The sequence below is a fragment of the Adiantum capillus-veneris genome, chromosome 13 (genome assembly GCF_014529385.1).
Source record: "Adiantum capillus-veneris isolate H3 chromosome 13, ASM1452938v2, whole genome shotgun sequence".
Lineage (NCBI taxonomy): Eukaryota > Viridiplantae > Streptophyta > Polypodiopsida > Polypodiales > Pteridaceae > Adiantum > Adiantum capillus-veneris.
The window spans coordinates 12,528,897-12,544,395 of record NC_140943.1 but is presented as its reverse complement, the minus strand read 5'-3'; the positions used below and the strand labels follow the sequence as shown (position 1 = coordinate 12,544,395).

The following is a 15,499-nucleotide window of genomic DNA, read 5'->3' as shown; positions in this document are numbered from 1 at the left end:
ATGTTCGAGAACATTAGGTTCTTCAAGACTGACCTATTCCTCGGAGGCAAGAATTCAAGAAGTCCTGCCCTCCTCGTCAGCACTCAAATCGTCAGATATTTCCTTTTACATAATGTATGGCAGACAAGGAACCGCCGCGTGTTTGAAGGAGGTTTTGAGGTGGCAAGCTTCGTAGAAATTACTCAAGAAAGCAAAGTGCTAATATGGACTCTCGGGTGCAAGCATCACTCGGAGGATTGGTCTAGGACTACCTGTGCATTGTTGTCAGCAGATGGAATGCCTAGGCCGGCGTAAAGATCAAAAGGACAATTTTTTGGACCATGTGTATCGGTGGGGGTGGCTGCCCTTATGTAATTATAGTCTCTCGATGATGTCATGGCTCAACATGAGCATGACCTTGTAATTTGTTTGGGCTGCTCAATATAATTCAGTCACAATTGTGAGTTTTGCTAAAAAAAAAGAAAAAAAGAAAAATGTTCTTGTTACTCATTTTTCTATCTTCATGAAGCTTGGCCATCTCTTTTACTATTTTACTAGAGAGCGAGCGAGAGCGAACGTGAAGTGGGAGAGTAACGATGGCCACCGTCAGCTGGCGCCTCTGCTCACCCGCCTTACGTGCCGGTCAGTACTTTTCTCTCCCTAACAAGATAGCTTTGATACACGCACGCACCCACACTAATGGAGATTGTTACTTGACAAAAGCAAGTTTGTTCTAGCTCAATTTTATGCAGGAAGGCGTACAATTCTTCACAAACAGCAGCCAGTAGATGAGTCGGCCTTGCCAACACATTTTCGGTGCAGAGCTGTCAGGTTGATCACAAGTGAAAAGACTCACGAAGGGCAGGATGTTATCCTGAGGTGCATTTCAACGACTGCAGAGGTGACTTCTGAAAGTCTTTACTGTGGGACGAATGCACACTTGCTTGCCTTTTTATAAATACAACGCCGTCATTGTTACGGACACATTGGTTTTCTGAAGCGTACAACTATGTCATTATTATGACACATTTTATCTGGCAATGTTGCAATGGAAAAGGGCAATCAGAGGATGAGTTGGGTAGCAACCGGAAAATCTCTTTCTGCACCTAGACTGATCAGCCCGAAACTGCGGACAACTAGGCGTCGATGAAGATCTCCCTCAAGGGATGCACGGGCTGCAAAGAGAGTCTGATGATCAGGGTGTCTTGACTCTCTTAGTACCTGCAATGACCAGAAAATAAAATAAAATAAAATTCTTTCTTTGGTGGATCCACAGGCAGTTGCTAGAAGGTTTGGCTGTGGTTTCAGGGATGTGGGTGCGGGTGGTTTTGGGAAGGATTATAGCCTCGTCGTCTTCGGCTTGGCCTCTGCAAGTTGTTGAAACCATAGCACTGCCAGGGATGATTAGAGGCCTTCTCTCTCCCGGATTTTGATGCAGGGTATTTATGCCGTGGTGATGTTTATTTTGCTAGGATGTGTTGTTCGCCCTTGGAGTTCTACATTCGAAGTTCTGCTTAAGCTCTTTGCTACTTTCTTCCCCTTCTCCCTTGCTCCTTGCTTTTGATGTCTCACCCATCTCTTGTAACTCTTTGTTACCTTCTTCCCTTACTCCCCTGCTTCTTGCTTTTGATGTCTCACCCATTTTTTGTAATTTTGTATTAGTGGTAGTGCTCAAAGATCTATCTGACAAGTGTTGAAATCGAGAGAGAGAGAGAGATAGAGATAGAGAGAGAGAGAGAGAGACCTTGCGTGCATGGAGGTGCATGTGGGGGACCCCATTTCTCCCTCTTTCATCCTTCCTCCTTTCCTTTTCCAAGACTTGCGGTTTTTTTGTTTGTTTTGTGTGTACTTCCTGCTTTTGACTGTGGATTGTCTGGCTGTTTGGTGTGTGTTTTGCATGTTTGCATGTGCTGTGTTGTGGGTGAGTGTGTGGTGTGCTTGCATGCCTATTATCTGCTTGTTTTGTTGTTTTCTACTCCCATTTTTGGAGTTCTCCATGGTCGATGTTATGGTGTCTGGAGGGTGGTTGAGGGGTTTTTTGTTAAGGGGCTGTTGTCTTGCTTAGTTGAAGTTTTGTATGCAAGCTTCTTCGTCATCGACTTGTCCTTTGGCTTTGAAGATTTCTATGCAAGTTTCGGTGGTTTTCCTTTTAATGTCTTCATCAACTTGTCTCGCTGCTGTGAAGATCTCTGTGCAAGTTTGATGTGGCCCTTTCCTTGTGATGGATTCAAATTTTTAGTATTGAAGATCTTCAGTATGGCCTGTTGTTATCGGTGTGGATGCTGGTCTAGCTTGATGTTGTCTTGGCGGTGAGTGCTGCTAGTTAGTCGGGGGAGTTGTCTTGGTAGAGTTGTACCACTTGGGGGCTGCAGTATGTCTTAGGCAATGTAGCACTGTACTGGAGTCATTAGCCTCTTCAGCTTCCTACATTCCCTGTTTGCACAATTGTTGATCTTTGTATCGATCCGTTGGTTTTTCCTCCCAATTTTGTGTTCCTTGGAGATTTTGAAGGTTTTTTTCCACCTATGGTTGTGCATTGTTATGTGGCTTTTAAGTGTATTTTGAAAGTAGCAGAGTTTTTTAAGAATTGTGGTAAGCCACCAGTTGCTAGCCGTATCTTTCAGATACATGCTAACATGGTGTAGTTTTGAGTGCTCTGAGAAATTACCTTTTACAAAGGCCACCTCCAATTGAATGAAAGTGACAGCCTTCATAACAACCCTTTTTCCATTATAGCATTCAAATTTGACATCCTTACCTCCAACTTTGAACGTCTTCTTCTTCTTCTTCTTGTGGTTTCGGGCGTAGATCTGAAATGTAAGACGCAGCAGATCTCTCGCATAAAGCAGGGATGAAAATGCCGATCTCAACGATGGAGATGATGGACAACAATGGAGCACTGGATGCCGGCGAGGGAATGGCCGAGGGGAGGCTCAATGCGTTGCCGAAGTACCGGACCGCATCTAGGAGAAGGCAGCGCTTGCAGATTTGACACATTCCGGCGACGGAATGGGCTGAAAGCGAAAATGTTGGCTGATTTGCTACTGTAGATGGTAGCGCTCTGGCTTCAGGTTGAAAACGTTGGCTGACCCTGCAGAAAACATTGGTCTGAGCGTGCCTCCTCCAAAACGCAAGGCTCTGCAATGCTTTGGCACTCATTGACTTGCTCCAATCAATGGGTTGAGGGTTCCCTTTATAGGGCTGAAAATTGAGTTCTAAACTTCTTTAGGCTTAGCTAGGGCAAACTGTCCACTAGACCCAATAAAATAAATCCTAAATGATTTATTAATAAATTGGATCAGGGGTTCAATTTCTGGATGAAGTTGTCCCACATTTGCCCACCCGGGAATCAGATCGATGCGGGGAATGGCTCGTTGGATTCCTCTAACCTAAAACTATATGCACGACATGCCAGATGCCCATTGTAGTGTAAGAACATTTGTCAAAACGCTTGCACAAACCATTTAGGCAACAACATTCCAAAACTGGAAAACCTACTCTAATGGACTCGTTCGGACATGCAAGTCCTGCGAACAGGCTCACAAAATTGTTGTTAGGTGCAACGGAATGATTGTTTGCGCTTTGCTCAAGATGAGTGCTCCGAACTGTGCTCAAGGTTCTTTTTAGTTCTTATGGAAGGTAGAGCCTTCCGATCTTAATGGAAAGTGCTATGATCACAAACAAAGTGAATGGACACTGTGCGTGCAAGTGTATGAGACTGAGAGATAGAGAGAGAAGAGAGATACGACACCAGAGACGACGTAAAACCCTCCTCCGAAGGCCCCACTCTCGTTGGCGAGAGTAGTCTACTTATGATTGCACAAACTGGTATAATGGGAATGCATGTGACCGATGCAAGTCTAGGCTATGTTGACGGCGACGGGGATGACGAGGCCGACACTAGGGCTGAAATCTGTGGTCTTCTATCTGCTGAGTTTCGGGGTGTTTTGGTGGCTGAAAATGACTATTTTGGCTGCGTTTTTATGGCTGAAAATAGCCATCTTCTGCAACCAACTAGGACTGAATCTGCTACTATCCGGAATGCTGAAAACGCTGAGCTTTTTGCTGTGGAATGGCTGAAAACAAAAACGCTGGCAGATCTGAAAAACACTAGCAAACTGGTACTGCTGATGAAATCCAAAAACGCTATAGTTGAGGTTAGGCTGGCGATCATGGGAACTGGAAATGCCAGGCATCTGTGACGATCAAGCAACTCTGCAAAACGCCAGGGATGGGGAAGTTCTGAGGATGTCCAAAAACGCCAGGGCTTGGAGAGGGAATCTGCAAACGCTAGGGTTGATGGGTTCTTGCTGAGAAGGTCCCTGTTGAGCGGGGAGCTCCTGCTGCCTCTTCTCCATTGAGTGCTAACTTGGGTTTGCTTATATATTTTCTTAGCAAAATTGCCCTACCAACTTTTGTTGGAAAGTCACTTAAAAATAATAAGTGAAAAATACCAAAACTAGGGAAAATAGGCTAAATGCATTGGAAAATTTCCCTGACTGAATCTGATGGATTCTGAAGGGAATATTGATGATCATGTGTGTGCAACTAGAGGATATGCATCTATTGCTAAGTGACTGGGCATGCACGGTCTACGAATAGACTCACAAAAGTGCCAGATCACTTCTAATCTAGACTGACGGGACTGACTGAACCCTGATCATGCTGTAGCTTGTCCACGGACACATAGGGCTGGATGTGTCACGTGACATCCCCTCCTTTTCAAAGTGAGGTACTGGTACCGAACTGTATGGCGTCGAGGGAGATCGCCAATAGCATCTGGAATCCTGGAAGGGACTCTTCGCCGGCCCACTCTGATGTGTGGGTCGTGCGGTACTTAAACTTCATAAAGGTCTGCAACGCTTGCTTCTTTGGGCCGCGCCGAAAGCGGCACAAAGTCTTTTGTGGCTCCTTCTATGCTTCAACTTCGTCGAGAGTCATGCTTCTTTCTTCTTCAAGAATCTCCATGGCTGAAAATTCCTGAAACCACTTCCAACACAAAACCATGAACATACCTATTTCATGTAAAGTGAGTGGAAAAAATCTTGTCTTCGCTAAAGACTGCGCATGCAATGTAGATGAACAAAGAGACGGAGTGCCAAACCGTTCACCACACGCACGCAAACAATGAGATCGAATCTTTCTCTTATGATCTAAAGCAATCAATTGTGGCAATTCACCATGGAAATACCCGTGCTTGGTGCTCATACTTTCATGTGCTCTTTCTACAACTGTGTCGTGCCAAGGAAGAGACATGGAATGTGACTTCCGTGAATGCATACTTTTCAGCTTTTCATGAGAAATCCGCATACATTCATGCTCATCCATGAAAGAAACGTGCTCAACATACAATATGTCATGCCTAGGAAAAGGGATCACATAAAGATGCGAACTAAAATACAGGAAACGACCACGAATGAAACATTCGAACAATGCGTGCGTATCAATCATGCGAACACATAATACTTCTTGTGAGGGTTCTCTGGACCTAGGCTCGAGAGCCAAGATCGGTTCTTCGTGAATGATCGAATCGTCCTGTGGGGGTTCTTTGGACATCGACTCGAAAGCCAAGATCGGTTCTTCGTGATTGATCGAATCTACAACGAGGTTAGCTTCGCTAAAAAAACCATCCACTAACACATCATCCTTGTGAACAATCACATCATCTTCATGCAAGTCATCATGCTTGTGAGAAATCACATCTTGATCATGCAAATCATCATGCTCGTGAGAAATCACATCTTGATCATGCAAATCATCATGCTTGTCTTTGGCATCCAAATCATCATGCTTAGCAATATCATTTAAATCATCATGCTTATCTTTGTCATCCAAATCATCATGCAAATCATCATCATGCTTCACACAATCATGCAAATCCTGTGTATCATGCTTTGGAGAAGAAGAGACTGAGAGAGTCGCCTTTTCCGGATCCTGTTGAATCTGTGCCTGCATTTGAGAAAAGAGTCGCAACATCTCTTGTACTATTGCTTTGTTCTCGCGATCAAATCTTGCTCGACTTTCTTTTTCTTGCAAGTCATACTTACGTTCTGTGGCTGCCATGTCTTCTTTGTAGGTCTTTCTTTCTGCTTCTCTTTCTTGGTCCCACTCCTCCATAGGAGTTAACGCAATCCTTGACGTAGATGGGGAAGGGGGAGGGTCGGAAAAACCTCTTGGTGGGGAAAATTCTTCTTCACCTCTCTCATGCTCATCACCTCCAAGCGAAGTATCTATTCCGCTTCGAGTGATCATCATTCTGAAGTCGTGGATTCTTGTGGGTTCTTGTGGTCTTGGGTTCTTAAGTCCACGAGGAACTTGGGTTCTTGGGGGTCTTGGTTCTTGAGGTGTTCTTTCGCTTGCAAACCGCGTTTGAGAAGGATCTTCTCTTCACCCGAGTTCTACTCTTTTCCGCGGGCGCACCCCTTGGCGGCCTTGCGCTCACACCAAGGTTGCTTTTTCCCACCTCACGTCGATTGGCCGGCCGCTAAGTGCACAGTCCGCTCTCAATGAGTGAAAAGAGACAAGGGGAGGCTGGACAAGCCCTTCTTTCTTGGGATTCCTGTCACTCTTCAACAAAACACGATTAGGAATCGACACGCCCAAGCGAACTTGGGTTCGTGCGACTTCAACAAGCAAAAAAAAAAAATCTTGTGGTTCTTGTGGTTCTTTCCTTGAGTGATACAGAACACTGCCAAAGCTCTGATACCAATGTTAGATGCAGCGGAACGATTGTTTGCGCTTTGCTCAAGATGAGTGCTCCGAACTGTGCTCAAGGTTCCTTTTAGTTCTTATGGAAGGTAGAGCCTTCCGATCTTAATGGAAAGTGCTATGATCACAAACAAAGTGAATGGACACTGTGCGTGCAAGTGTATGAGACTGAGAGATAGAGAGAGAAGAGAGATACGACACCAGAGACGTTGTAAAACCCTCCTCCGAAGGCCCCACTCCCGTTGACGAGAGTAGTCTACTTATGATTGCACAAACTGCTACAATGGGAATGCATGTGACCGATGCAAGTCTAGGCTATGTTGACGACGACGGGGATGACGAGGCTGACACTAGGGCTGAAATTTGTGGTCTTCTATCTGCTGAATTTTGGGGGCTGTTTCGGTGGCTGAAAATGACTGTTTTGGCTGTGTTTTTATGGCTGAAAATGGCCATCTTGTGCAACCAACTAGGACTGAATCTGCTACTGTCCGGAATGCTGAAAACAAAAATGCTGGCAGATCTGGAAAACGCTAGCAAACTGGTACTGCTGATGAAATCCAAAAACGCTATGGCTGAGGTTAGTAGGCTGGCGATCATGGGAACTGGAAACGCCAGGCAATCTGTGGCGATCAAGCAACTCTGCAAAACGCCAGGGATGGGAAAGTTCTGAGGATGTCCAAAAACGCCAGGGCTTGGAGAGGGAATCTGCAAACGCTAGGGTTGATGGGTTCTTGCTGAGAAGGTGCCTGTTGAGCGGGGAGCTCCTGCTGCCTCTTCTCCATTGAGTGCTAACTTGGGTTTGCTTATATATTTTCTTAGCAAAATTGCCCTACCTACTTTTGTTGGAAAGTCACTTAAAAATAATAAGTGAAAAATACCAAAAATAGGGAAAATAGGCTAAATGCACTGGAAAATTTCCCTGACTGAATCTGATGGATTTTGAAGGGAATACTGATGATCATGCTGTGTGCAACTAGAGGATGTGCATCTATTGCTAAGTGACTGGGCATGCACGGTCTACGAATAGACTCACAAAAGTGCCAGATCACTTCTAATCTAGACTGACTGGACTGACTGAACCCCTGATCATGCTGTAGCTTGTCCACGGACACATAGGGCTGGATGTGTCACGTGACAATTGTTGGTACTAATCCTCCTAGGATTCTAGATACTCCCATCTAAGAAGAAGGGGAAAACTGGCTCTGGAAGTCGACGAAGCATGTCCACGCACGGCACACAGAGCCATGTGCGCGTGACATTCCCTCCTGCTTAAGGTGAGGTACGGGTACCGAACTCCATGCACGCCATAAGATGGTCTCGGATGAAGGTCTTTTTAGATGATGTCCTCCATGGCGATTTTTGAGAGAGATGCACCCCTGGGTGATGTGGAAATGTCCAAAACACAGGGACGGTGATGATGCATCAACTCGCAAACAATGGACTGCCTCTTGGATCAATGATGCCCTTGTTGGTTACCGGCCAACAATAACCTTTGCTGCCCCAACTCGGATGGTGTGAACCAAACTACAAATTGGATGGATGCTCATAGAGCGAATGACTAGAGATGCAAACGCCAAAGTCCACAAAGGTTACCGGCCAGCCTATGCTGCCCCTACGTGGGAAGATTGACGAGAGCAACGTCAAATGTGTCACGTGCGCACGTCACTTGCGCTGCGTGGACATGCTTCTACTACAATCTAGCATGAGTCATTAGCTTAGGACTGAGCATGGCACTTTGTGAGCCTCTAGCAAGATGTGCATGTCCAGGCCGGTCATAGTTGCATACTCTTTCTTGTACATAACAATATTTCAGTATGTAGGTAATTTGCCGCACGTGAACCACCGTTAACATGGCATTTATCAATTAATTGATTTTCATGTGGTCGTGGGGTCTCCTCTTGCCCTGCTCAACCCACCTTTTGCCACCTATAAAAGTAGCCCTTAGGCGCCAGTAAGAAGCAGAAGAAGTAGAATCAACAGACTCAGTGCTTGCAGGTTAGAGCATCTAGCATTTCCGGCCTTCTTCTCATCAGCGTTTGCAGCCAGAAGACCAACGTTTTTCAGCCAACCTGATCAGCGTTTTTAGTCCAAGACAAACAACGTTTTCATCTTGAAGCGCTAGTAGATTTCAGCCTAGCTTCGTCGTGGTTGCAGTATTGGTATTCAACCATAGCATCGTCGTCGTCGACACAGTACCCCAACACCTAGCACCCCTTGTGCCTTGGCTCGGCATAAGGATCCACAGAACCCATCAATACCTCGTCGACGTCATCGTCGTCGATATAGACCCCATCAATACCTCCTCATCGTCGTCGTCATCGTCGTCGACATAGACCCATCAGTACCTCGTCGTCGTCATTGCTGTCGACATAGAATCCTTCAGTACCATAGTACCCCAGTATCTCCGGTACCAGTAGAACCCCAGTACCCAACATGAGTAGCTCTCTCTCTCTCTCTCTCTCTCGTGTCTCTCTCTTCCATTCAATTATGTTCAGTTCTTTCAAGTGAAGTAAAGTAACCTTGTGTTTGTGCGGAGTACTAGATCCGAGTTAAATTCTTAAACACTTCTGTTACACCTGACATTGGTATCAGAGCTCTGTACGTGCTTGGACCTCGCAAACTCAAGGGAAGAACCTAAAGAAGAACCCAAGAACCGAAGAACCATCAAGAACCCAAGCAAAACCAAGAACCCAAAGAAACCTCTCGCGGTCTTTTTTTCCGTAAAGAATCTTTGAGTCCCGATCATGGACTTATTAGCTCTTATCTTCATTGCCATGTCTTTGAAGGAAGATCGACACCGGATACATGACAATCCAGATCTTGAGTACCAAGATCTACTTGCCTCTTGTGCGGATATGGAAGGAGTTGGAGACAGGATTTCTAACCCTCTTTTGCATTCGCATTCACATGTAGTGTGCATCCACTTCCGTTGAAAAGAAACCCTTGGAAATACCTCCAAGCACCGTTACCTTTCAGCTTCACTCGCAATGTTTTCACGACAGGACTATTCGAGTGGTAGTACTTGCTTGCAAGGCAGAGTCAGCATGAAGGCTGGTATTCTGCGAGAGTAGTGAGGTTACCTAGCAACTCGATTGGTCGGTGTCTACATGGCAACAGGACCTACATCCACAATACCCATGAGTTTGGAGGAGTTTTCATTGGTTCCGCATCCAGAAGCATCAGAAGCAATCAACATCAAAATTACAGAAAGAATCCATAGAAAGAAGTTCGGCACTTGTTCCTCACCTTTAACAGGGGGATGTCACGTGCGCACTTCACTTTCGCTATGTGGACATGCTTCTGCTACAGTCTAGCATGAGTCATTAGCTTAGGACTTAGCCCGACACTTTGTGAGCCTCTAATAGGACGTGCATGTCTAGGTCGGTCATAGTTGCATACCCTCTCTTGCACAGAATAGTATCTCAGCATGTAGGTAATTTGCCACGTGTCAACCACCTCTAACTTGGCATTTATCAATTAATTGAATTTCAACTGATCGTGGGGTCTCCTTTTACCCTGTTCGACCCACCTTTTACCACCTATAAAAGCAGCCATTTGGCGCCAATAAGAAGCAGAAGAAGTAGAAGCAATAGACTCAGTGCTTGTAGGTCAGAGCATCTAGCGTTTCTAGCCTTCTCATCAGCGTTTTCAGCCAGAAGACCAGCGTTTTTCAGCCAGCCTGATCAGTGTTTTCAGCCCAAGAAAGCCAGTGTTTTCATCTTGAAGCACCAGCAGATTTCAGCCTAGCTTCTTTGTGGTTGCAAATTCCTAGCCATTGACATCGCTAGCAATACCGGCATTCAGCCATAGCGTCATCGTTGCCGCCGTCGTCATCGTCATCGACACAGTACCCTAGCACCTAGCACCCCTTGTGCCTTGGCTCGGCATAAGGATCCACAAAACTCATCATTACCTCGTCGTCATCGTCGTCGACATAGACCCATGAGTACCTCGTTGTCGTCGTCATCATCGTTGACATAGACCCATCAATTTCTCGTCGTCGTCATTGCCGTCGACATCAACATCTCAGCATTTAGTCATTGTATCAGCATTGTGCAAGAATAAAGAAAGTACTTGCTCTGCCAACAGAGTAAGGGGGCCCTTGAGGGTTCGGAACCCGACATGCGGTGGTCTCTTTTCTCTCTCTCTCTCTCTCTCTCTCTCTCTCGTGTCTCTCTCTTCCATTCAATTCAGTTTAGTTCTTTCAAGTGAAGTGAAGTAACCTTGTGTTTGTGCGGAGTACTAGATCCGAGCTAAATCCTTATACACTTCCACTGCACCTGACAGAATGGGAGATGAAGATGGATATGTCCTTTGGAATGCCCACGAACCATGGCAAGTCCTATGTATGATGTCTCATGAAACCTCCAAGTAACTCCTCAAGATAGAGGCTCCTCTTGGGGCTTCGGCTAGATTGCCGTATGATGGAAGCTCTAGATAAATCCTCGTCTTTGCAATGGATGTGGTTGTGAATGTAGGCTCACGATGCCTGCGAACTCCTGTGGTGGTTGCCTCGGATTGGAACCCTTTGGCTCCGGATGGATGGCTACCGATTGCTAAGAAGATGTAGATGATGTGCTGCCAAAGATGTGTACAGATCAATGATGATAAAATGCCTGTTCTAAGGATGGAATTCTCCAAGCAGATGGGAGAGATGGTTGTTTAAATAATGCCAAGACTCCAAAGCTAATAGGCTGATCTGGATGGCACCTTCCTTTGTTGTCATGGCCGCTAACAAAACTTATACTCGCAATCAACATCTTCATGTTTCCAATGCATGTCTTCAATGATGCGATCTGTCATGGCAAAGAATTTATGATTGCAAATATCCATGCTAGGATTCCTTTATGTCGAGGTGGCTGAGCGCACACACCAAGTCAACTACCCTCTCACAGACGCACCACAACTGTAACCCCCGGTATACAGTCTTTGCATTTCCTATGCTCAAGGCGAATGGTCCTACGTGCAATGGCAGGCCTTGCAATTCCTTGAATGAGAGAAGTGTCCTTGGGCGAAACGCCGCAACACACTTAAAACTAGAGGATTTTTTTTTCTTCAAAGATTAGCAGATTAGGGAAAAATTTTCAAAGCTCTGATACCAATGTCAAGGTCAGTGGAGGTGAAGATCTAGGTTTTACGCTTCCACAAATCCTTTGCTTTCTTTCCTTGCATTAGTGATTCCTTTTAGCTTGAATGATGGTTTTTTTTAATTTTCCCTGAAGAGAGGGAATGAGAGAGTGTGGTAGAGACGTGGAGGGAGAGAGGAAGAGATAGAAGAGGCAAATGACACCCGATGGGGTCCCAACCAACCCTCAAGGGCTCCCCACACCGTTACCGATGTGGTATTCGCTTTAGATTGCGTAAATGGAATGTACACACATGCAATACCTCAAGTACAGACTCTACCGACTCAAATGATGACTGTCACCTCGGTAACTCCTCAAGATGAGGCAACCTCCGGGGCTGATTTGATACACCTTTGGATCCTTTTTGATGTGGGGGGTTGCGGATGGCCACCAAGAGGTAGATCTAGGGTTGAAACTTGATTTGCACTCCCGATGTGAGAGGAATGAAGGGCTGAAAGCTGGCTGCAAAAACGCATATCTGAAACATAAAACACAGCAGATCTCTCGCGTAAAGCAGGGCTGAAAACACATATCTCGACGATGCGGTTGACGGACAGAAATGGAGCACTTGATGCCAGCGAGGGAATGGCCGAGGGGAGGCTCAATGGGTTGCTGAAGTACCGGACCGCATGTGGGAGAAGGCAACGCTTGTAGATTTGACACATTCCGGCGACGGAATAGGCTGAGAGTGAAAACGCTGGCTGTAGATGGTACCACTAGGGCTTCAGGCTGACAACGCTGGCTGAGCTTGCAGAAAACGTTGGGCTGAAGCTGCCTCCTCCAAAACACAAGGCTCTACAATGCTCTAACACTCACCGACTTGCTCCAATTGATGGGCTGAAGGTTCCTGTTATAGGGCTAAAAGTTGAGTTATAACTTCTTTAGGCTTAGGTAGAGGCAAACCGTCCACTAGATCCAACCAAATAAATCATAAAATGATTTATTAATAAATTGGACCATGGGGTCAATTTCTGAATGAAACTGTCGCACATTTGCCACTCGAGAATCCGATCAACGCAGGGAATGGCTCGTTGGATTCCTCTAACCTAAAACTACATGCACGTCGTGGTGTAATAACATCTGTCAAGACGGTTGCACAAACCATTTATGCAAGAGAGTTCCAAAACTAGAAAACCTAATCTAACGGACTCGTCCGAACATGCAGATCGTATGAACAGGCTCACAAAATTGCCGGTACTAATCCTCCTAGGATTCTAGGTACTTCTATCTAGGAAGAAGGGGAAAATTGGCTCTGGAAGTCGACGAAGCATGTCCACGTGGCACACACAGCGATGTGCGCATGACATCCAGGTTCTTCATAAAAGAGTAATTTGACGAATAGTTCGGTGGAGGGATTTTTTCTTCTTCATGCTTTCGGGAGGTTCCTACTATATGATCCCTCTGAGGCTGCGTTGGAGCCTTAGTTGGGGGTATTTCTTGAGTTGGTACTGGGGGATGTTGAGGTGGCTCTTCCACCATCTTTGCTTTCCGTTTTTTAAGGGTCTTAAGCACTTTTTGCACTTCTGGCTGAGCAAGAGCGGATTGCAATTCTGCCATCTGTTGCTTGGGCCACTATGAGGTGGCTCTTTCATCATCTTTGCTTTCCCTTTTTCAAGGGTCTTAAGTACTTTCTGCACTTCTGGCTGAGCAAGAGCGGCTTGCAATTTTGCCATCTGTTGCCTAGACCACTCGAGCTCTGCTGCTTGTCTTGCCATGATGGGTATTTTTTTTGCCAAGGACCGTCACTCTTTAGGGAAGGAAACGAGAGGACCTTGCTCTGATACCAATGTCACAGAAATGAAGCGTGTACTTAATATTTTTTAAAACTAATTTACTATTTCATGTGGAATTTTGCACGACATAGAATTGAGAAAAACAATGCAAAAAATTGACATAGCACTAGATGGGCTGGAGCTTGGTCCACCCCCTTGAAGGAATTTTTTATTAATTTCTGAATTGTTACATGCACGTGAAGTAGGAACATAATTCACTGTTTATGTCCCAAATACTTTTCTGATGCATAAAGATGCATGGTTTCATAAGTCTATTCGCTGAAATTCATCATACCTGTAGCCGAGAACGGCTATGTCTGCTTCGTACGGGAATTTTTTGCACATGAGGTTATCTGCTTTCGTAGGAGGTACTCACACGAGTGCTTCTTGGCTGAAAATTGCTTTAGAATTTGTCAGAATGCTGAAATTTTGTGTGGGCAGCCAATACTGCGCTTGTGTGAGTGCGTGTACTCCCCGTAGGAACGCACACAAGCTCTATGGACTATCCTACACCTTCGTCGCAAGCTGTGTAGGCTCTGCACTGCTCTCACAGGGGCTCTGAGAAAGAGAAGGCTAATGAGAGAGAGAAAGAGCTGAGCTGGGGGGTGTAAACCTCTGCAGAGCAGCCTCATGCTTATGTCATAATAATCAATATCTAATTCTCCTAAATGATTTTCTCATATTAAACTGATCATTTAATGTGGGGAAGTGCCAAGGGAGAAAAAGCTAGAATATTGGTTAAGTTAGCAGACCGGCCACAGTAGGGATCCAAAGGAGGGAAAATAGGGATCCAAAGGGGGGGCCATCTGCAAAAGAACCATGTGAAACAATGGGCCAAAAAGACCCTAAGGTTCAGCCCATTAAGACTTCCAAAATGCTAAGGTTCCAAAATTCAAAGGTTGTCCAAAGGTCAACCCTAGGGAAAATTGGATGCTTAGTGTGTGCCCAAAAAGTCTTTCTACATCCCTACATGGGAGGGGGCGAGCCCCAAAGCTAGGGGATGAGAGAGAAAGCCACACACACACACAGAGGCTCCCTTTACACAAAGGGAATGAGGGACACATGTCAGCTCCCTAGGCCAGATGCCCACAAGGTGTGCCCAATTCCTATTGGAAGACCCTTGAAGTGGACCAATGAGAATTAAGCTAGAGTAAATCTAGTTTAATTAATTTAAAAACATTTAATAAAAGAAACCAATGAGAATTAAGTCTCCTAGAAGACTATTGGGCAGTCTCCCAAGGGGTCCAATGAGCATTCAGGAGCCCCATGGCTTGCCTGATTCCTATTGGCCAGGAGGCAAAGGGGTCCAATGAGAGTTTAGTTTAATTATTTAATTACCTAAAGCTCTCACAAAAGGGGAAAGGGGGACACATGTCTAAAGGCTATCACTTATGCTGCTTAATTCCTATTGGCTTGACCTGGGGAGGTCCAATGAGGCAAAGGCCAGACTTATTTAGCAGCTAGGGCTCGCCCAAGAGAGAGGGGGGGCTGATTTTTGCTTGGCATTGACACACACACTCTCACACTTGACCATGTGTGAAGGGAAAATACTCTATCTCCTCCCAAGCTTTAATGGAGAGCTCATCACCTACTCCAAGCTTGTGAGATAGAAGCCTACATCAACACTCTCTTGGCATGTGGATGCAAATCCAACCAAGAGCCAAGCTTCAATGCATGCTCATCTTCTCTACCAAGCTAATTACTAAGCTAAGCTATGCTAATATGAGTGATTATGTGAGGAGATGTACTTCTTTCTCGTAAGATACTTCTTTTTCCTCTCAATCTACTCTCATACCCTGCTAGCTCTCACCATCTTCGAAGGTGTGTGAGGTCTTGGGTCTGAGAACGGGGATAATTCAAGTTGTGTTTGATTAAGTGTTTTGCTTGGTGTATGAAGCTTCCATCTTCATTGCA

The 15,499-nt window shown here is 45.5% G+C and overlaps 1 protein-coding gene across 4 annotated transcripts in view; it reads left to right on the top strand.

Annotated features, from left to right (window-relative positions):
- Positions 1 to 508: 508 nt before the first annotated feature.
- LOC147443610 (uncharacterized) overlaps positions 509 to 15,499 on the top strand; it is a 103,727-nt gene continuing 88,736 nt past the window's right edge. For 3 of the 4 annotated variants that reach the window (XR_015190095.1, XM_086527692.1, XM_086527690.1), the window contains exons 1-2: positions 512 to 621; positions 717 to 880. Coding sequence is in view for 3 of the 4 variants with exons in the window: in XM_086527692.1 (XP_086383818.1) it covers positions 576 to 621; positions 717 to 880 (210 nt within the window). In the remaining variant the exon portion in view is untranslated. Of the gene's footprint in view, positions 622 to 716; positions 881 to 15,499 lie in introns of all 4 variants that reach the window. The other variant, XM_086527691.1, reaches the window with a different exon arrangement.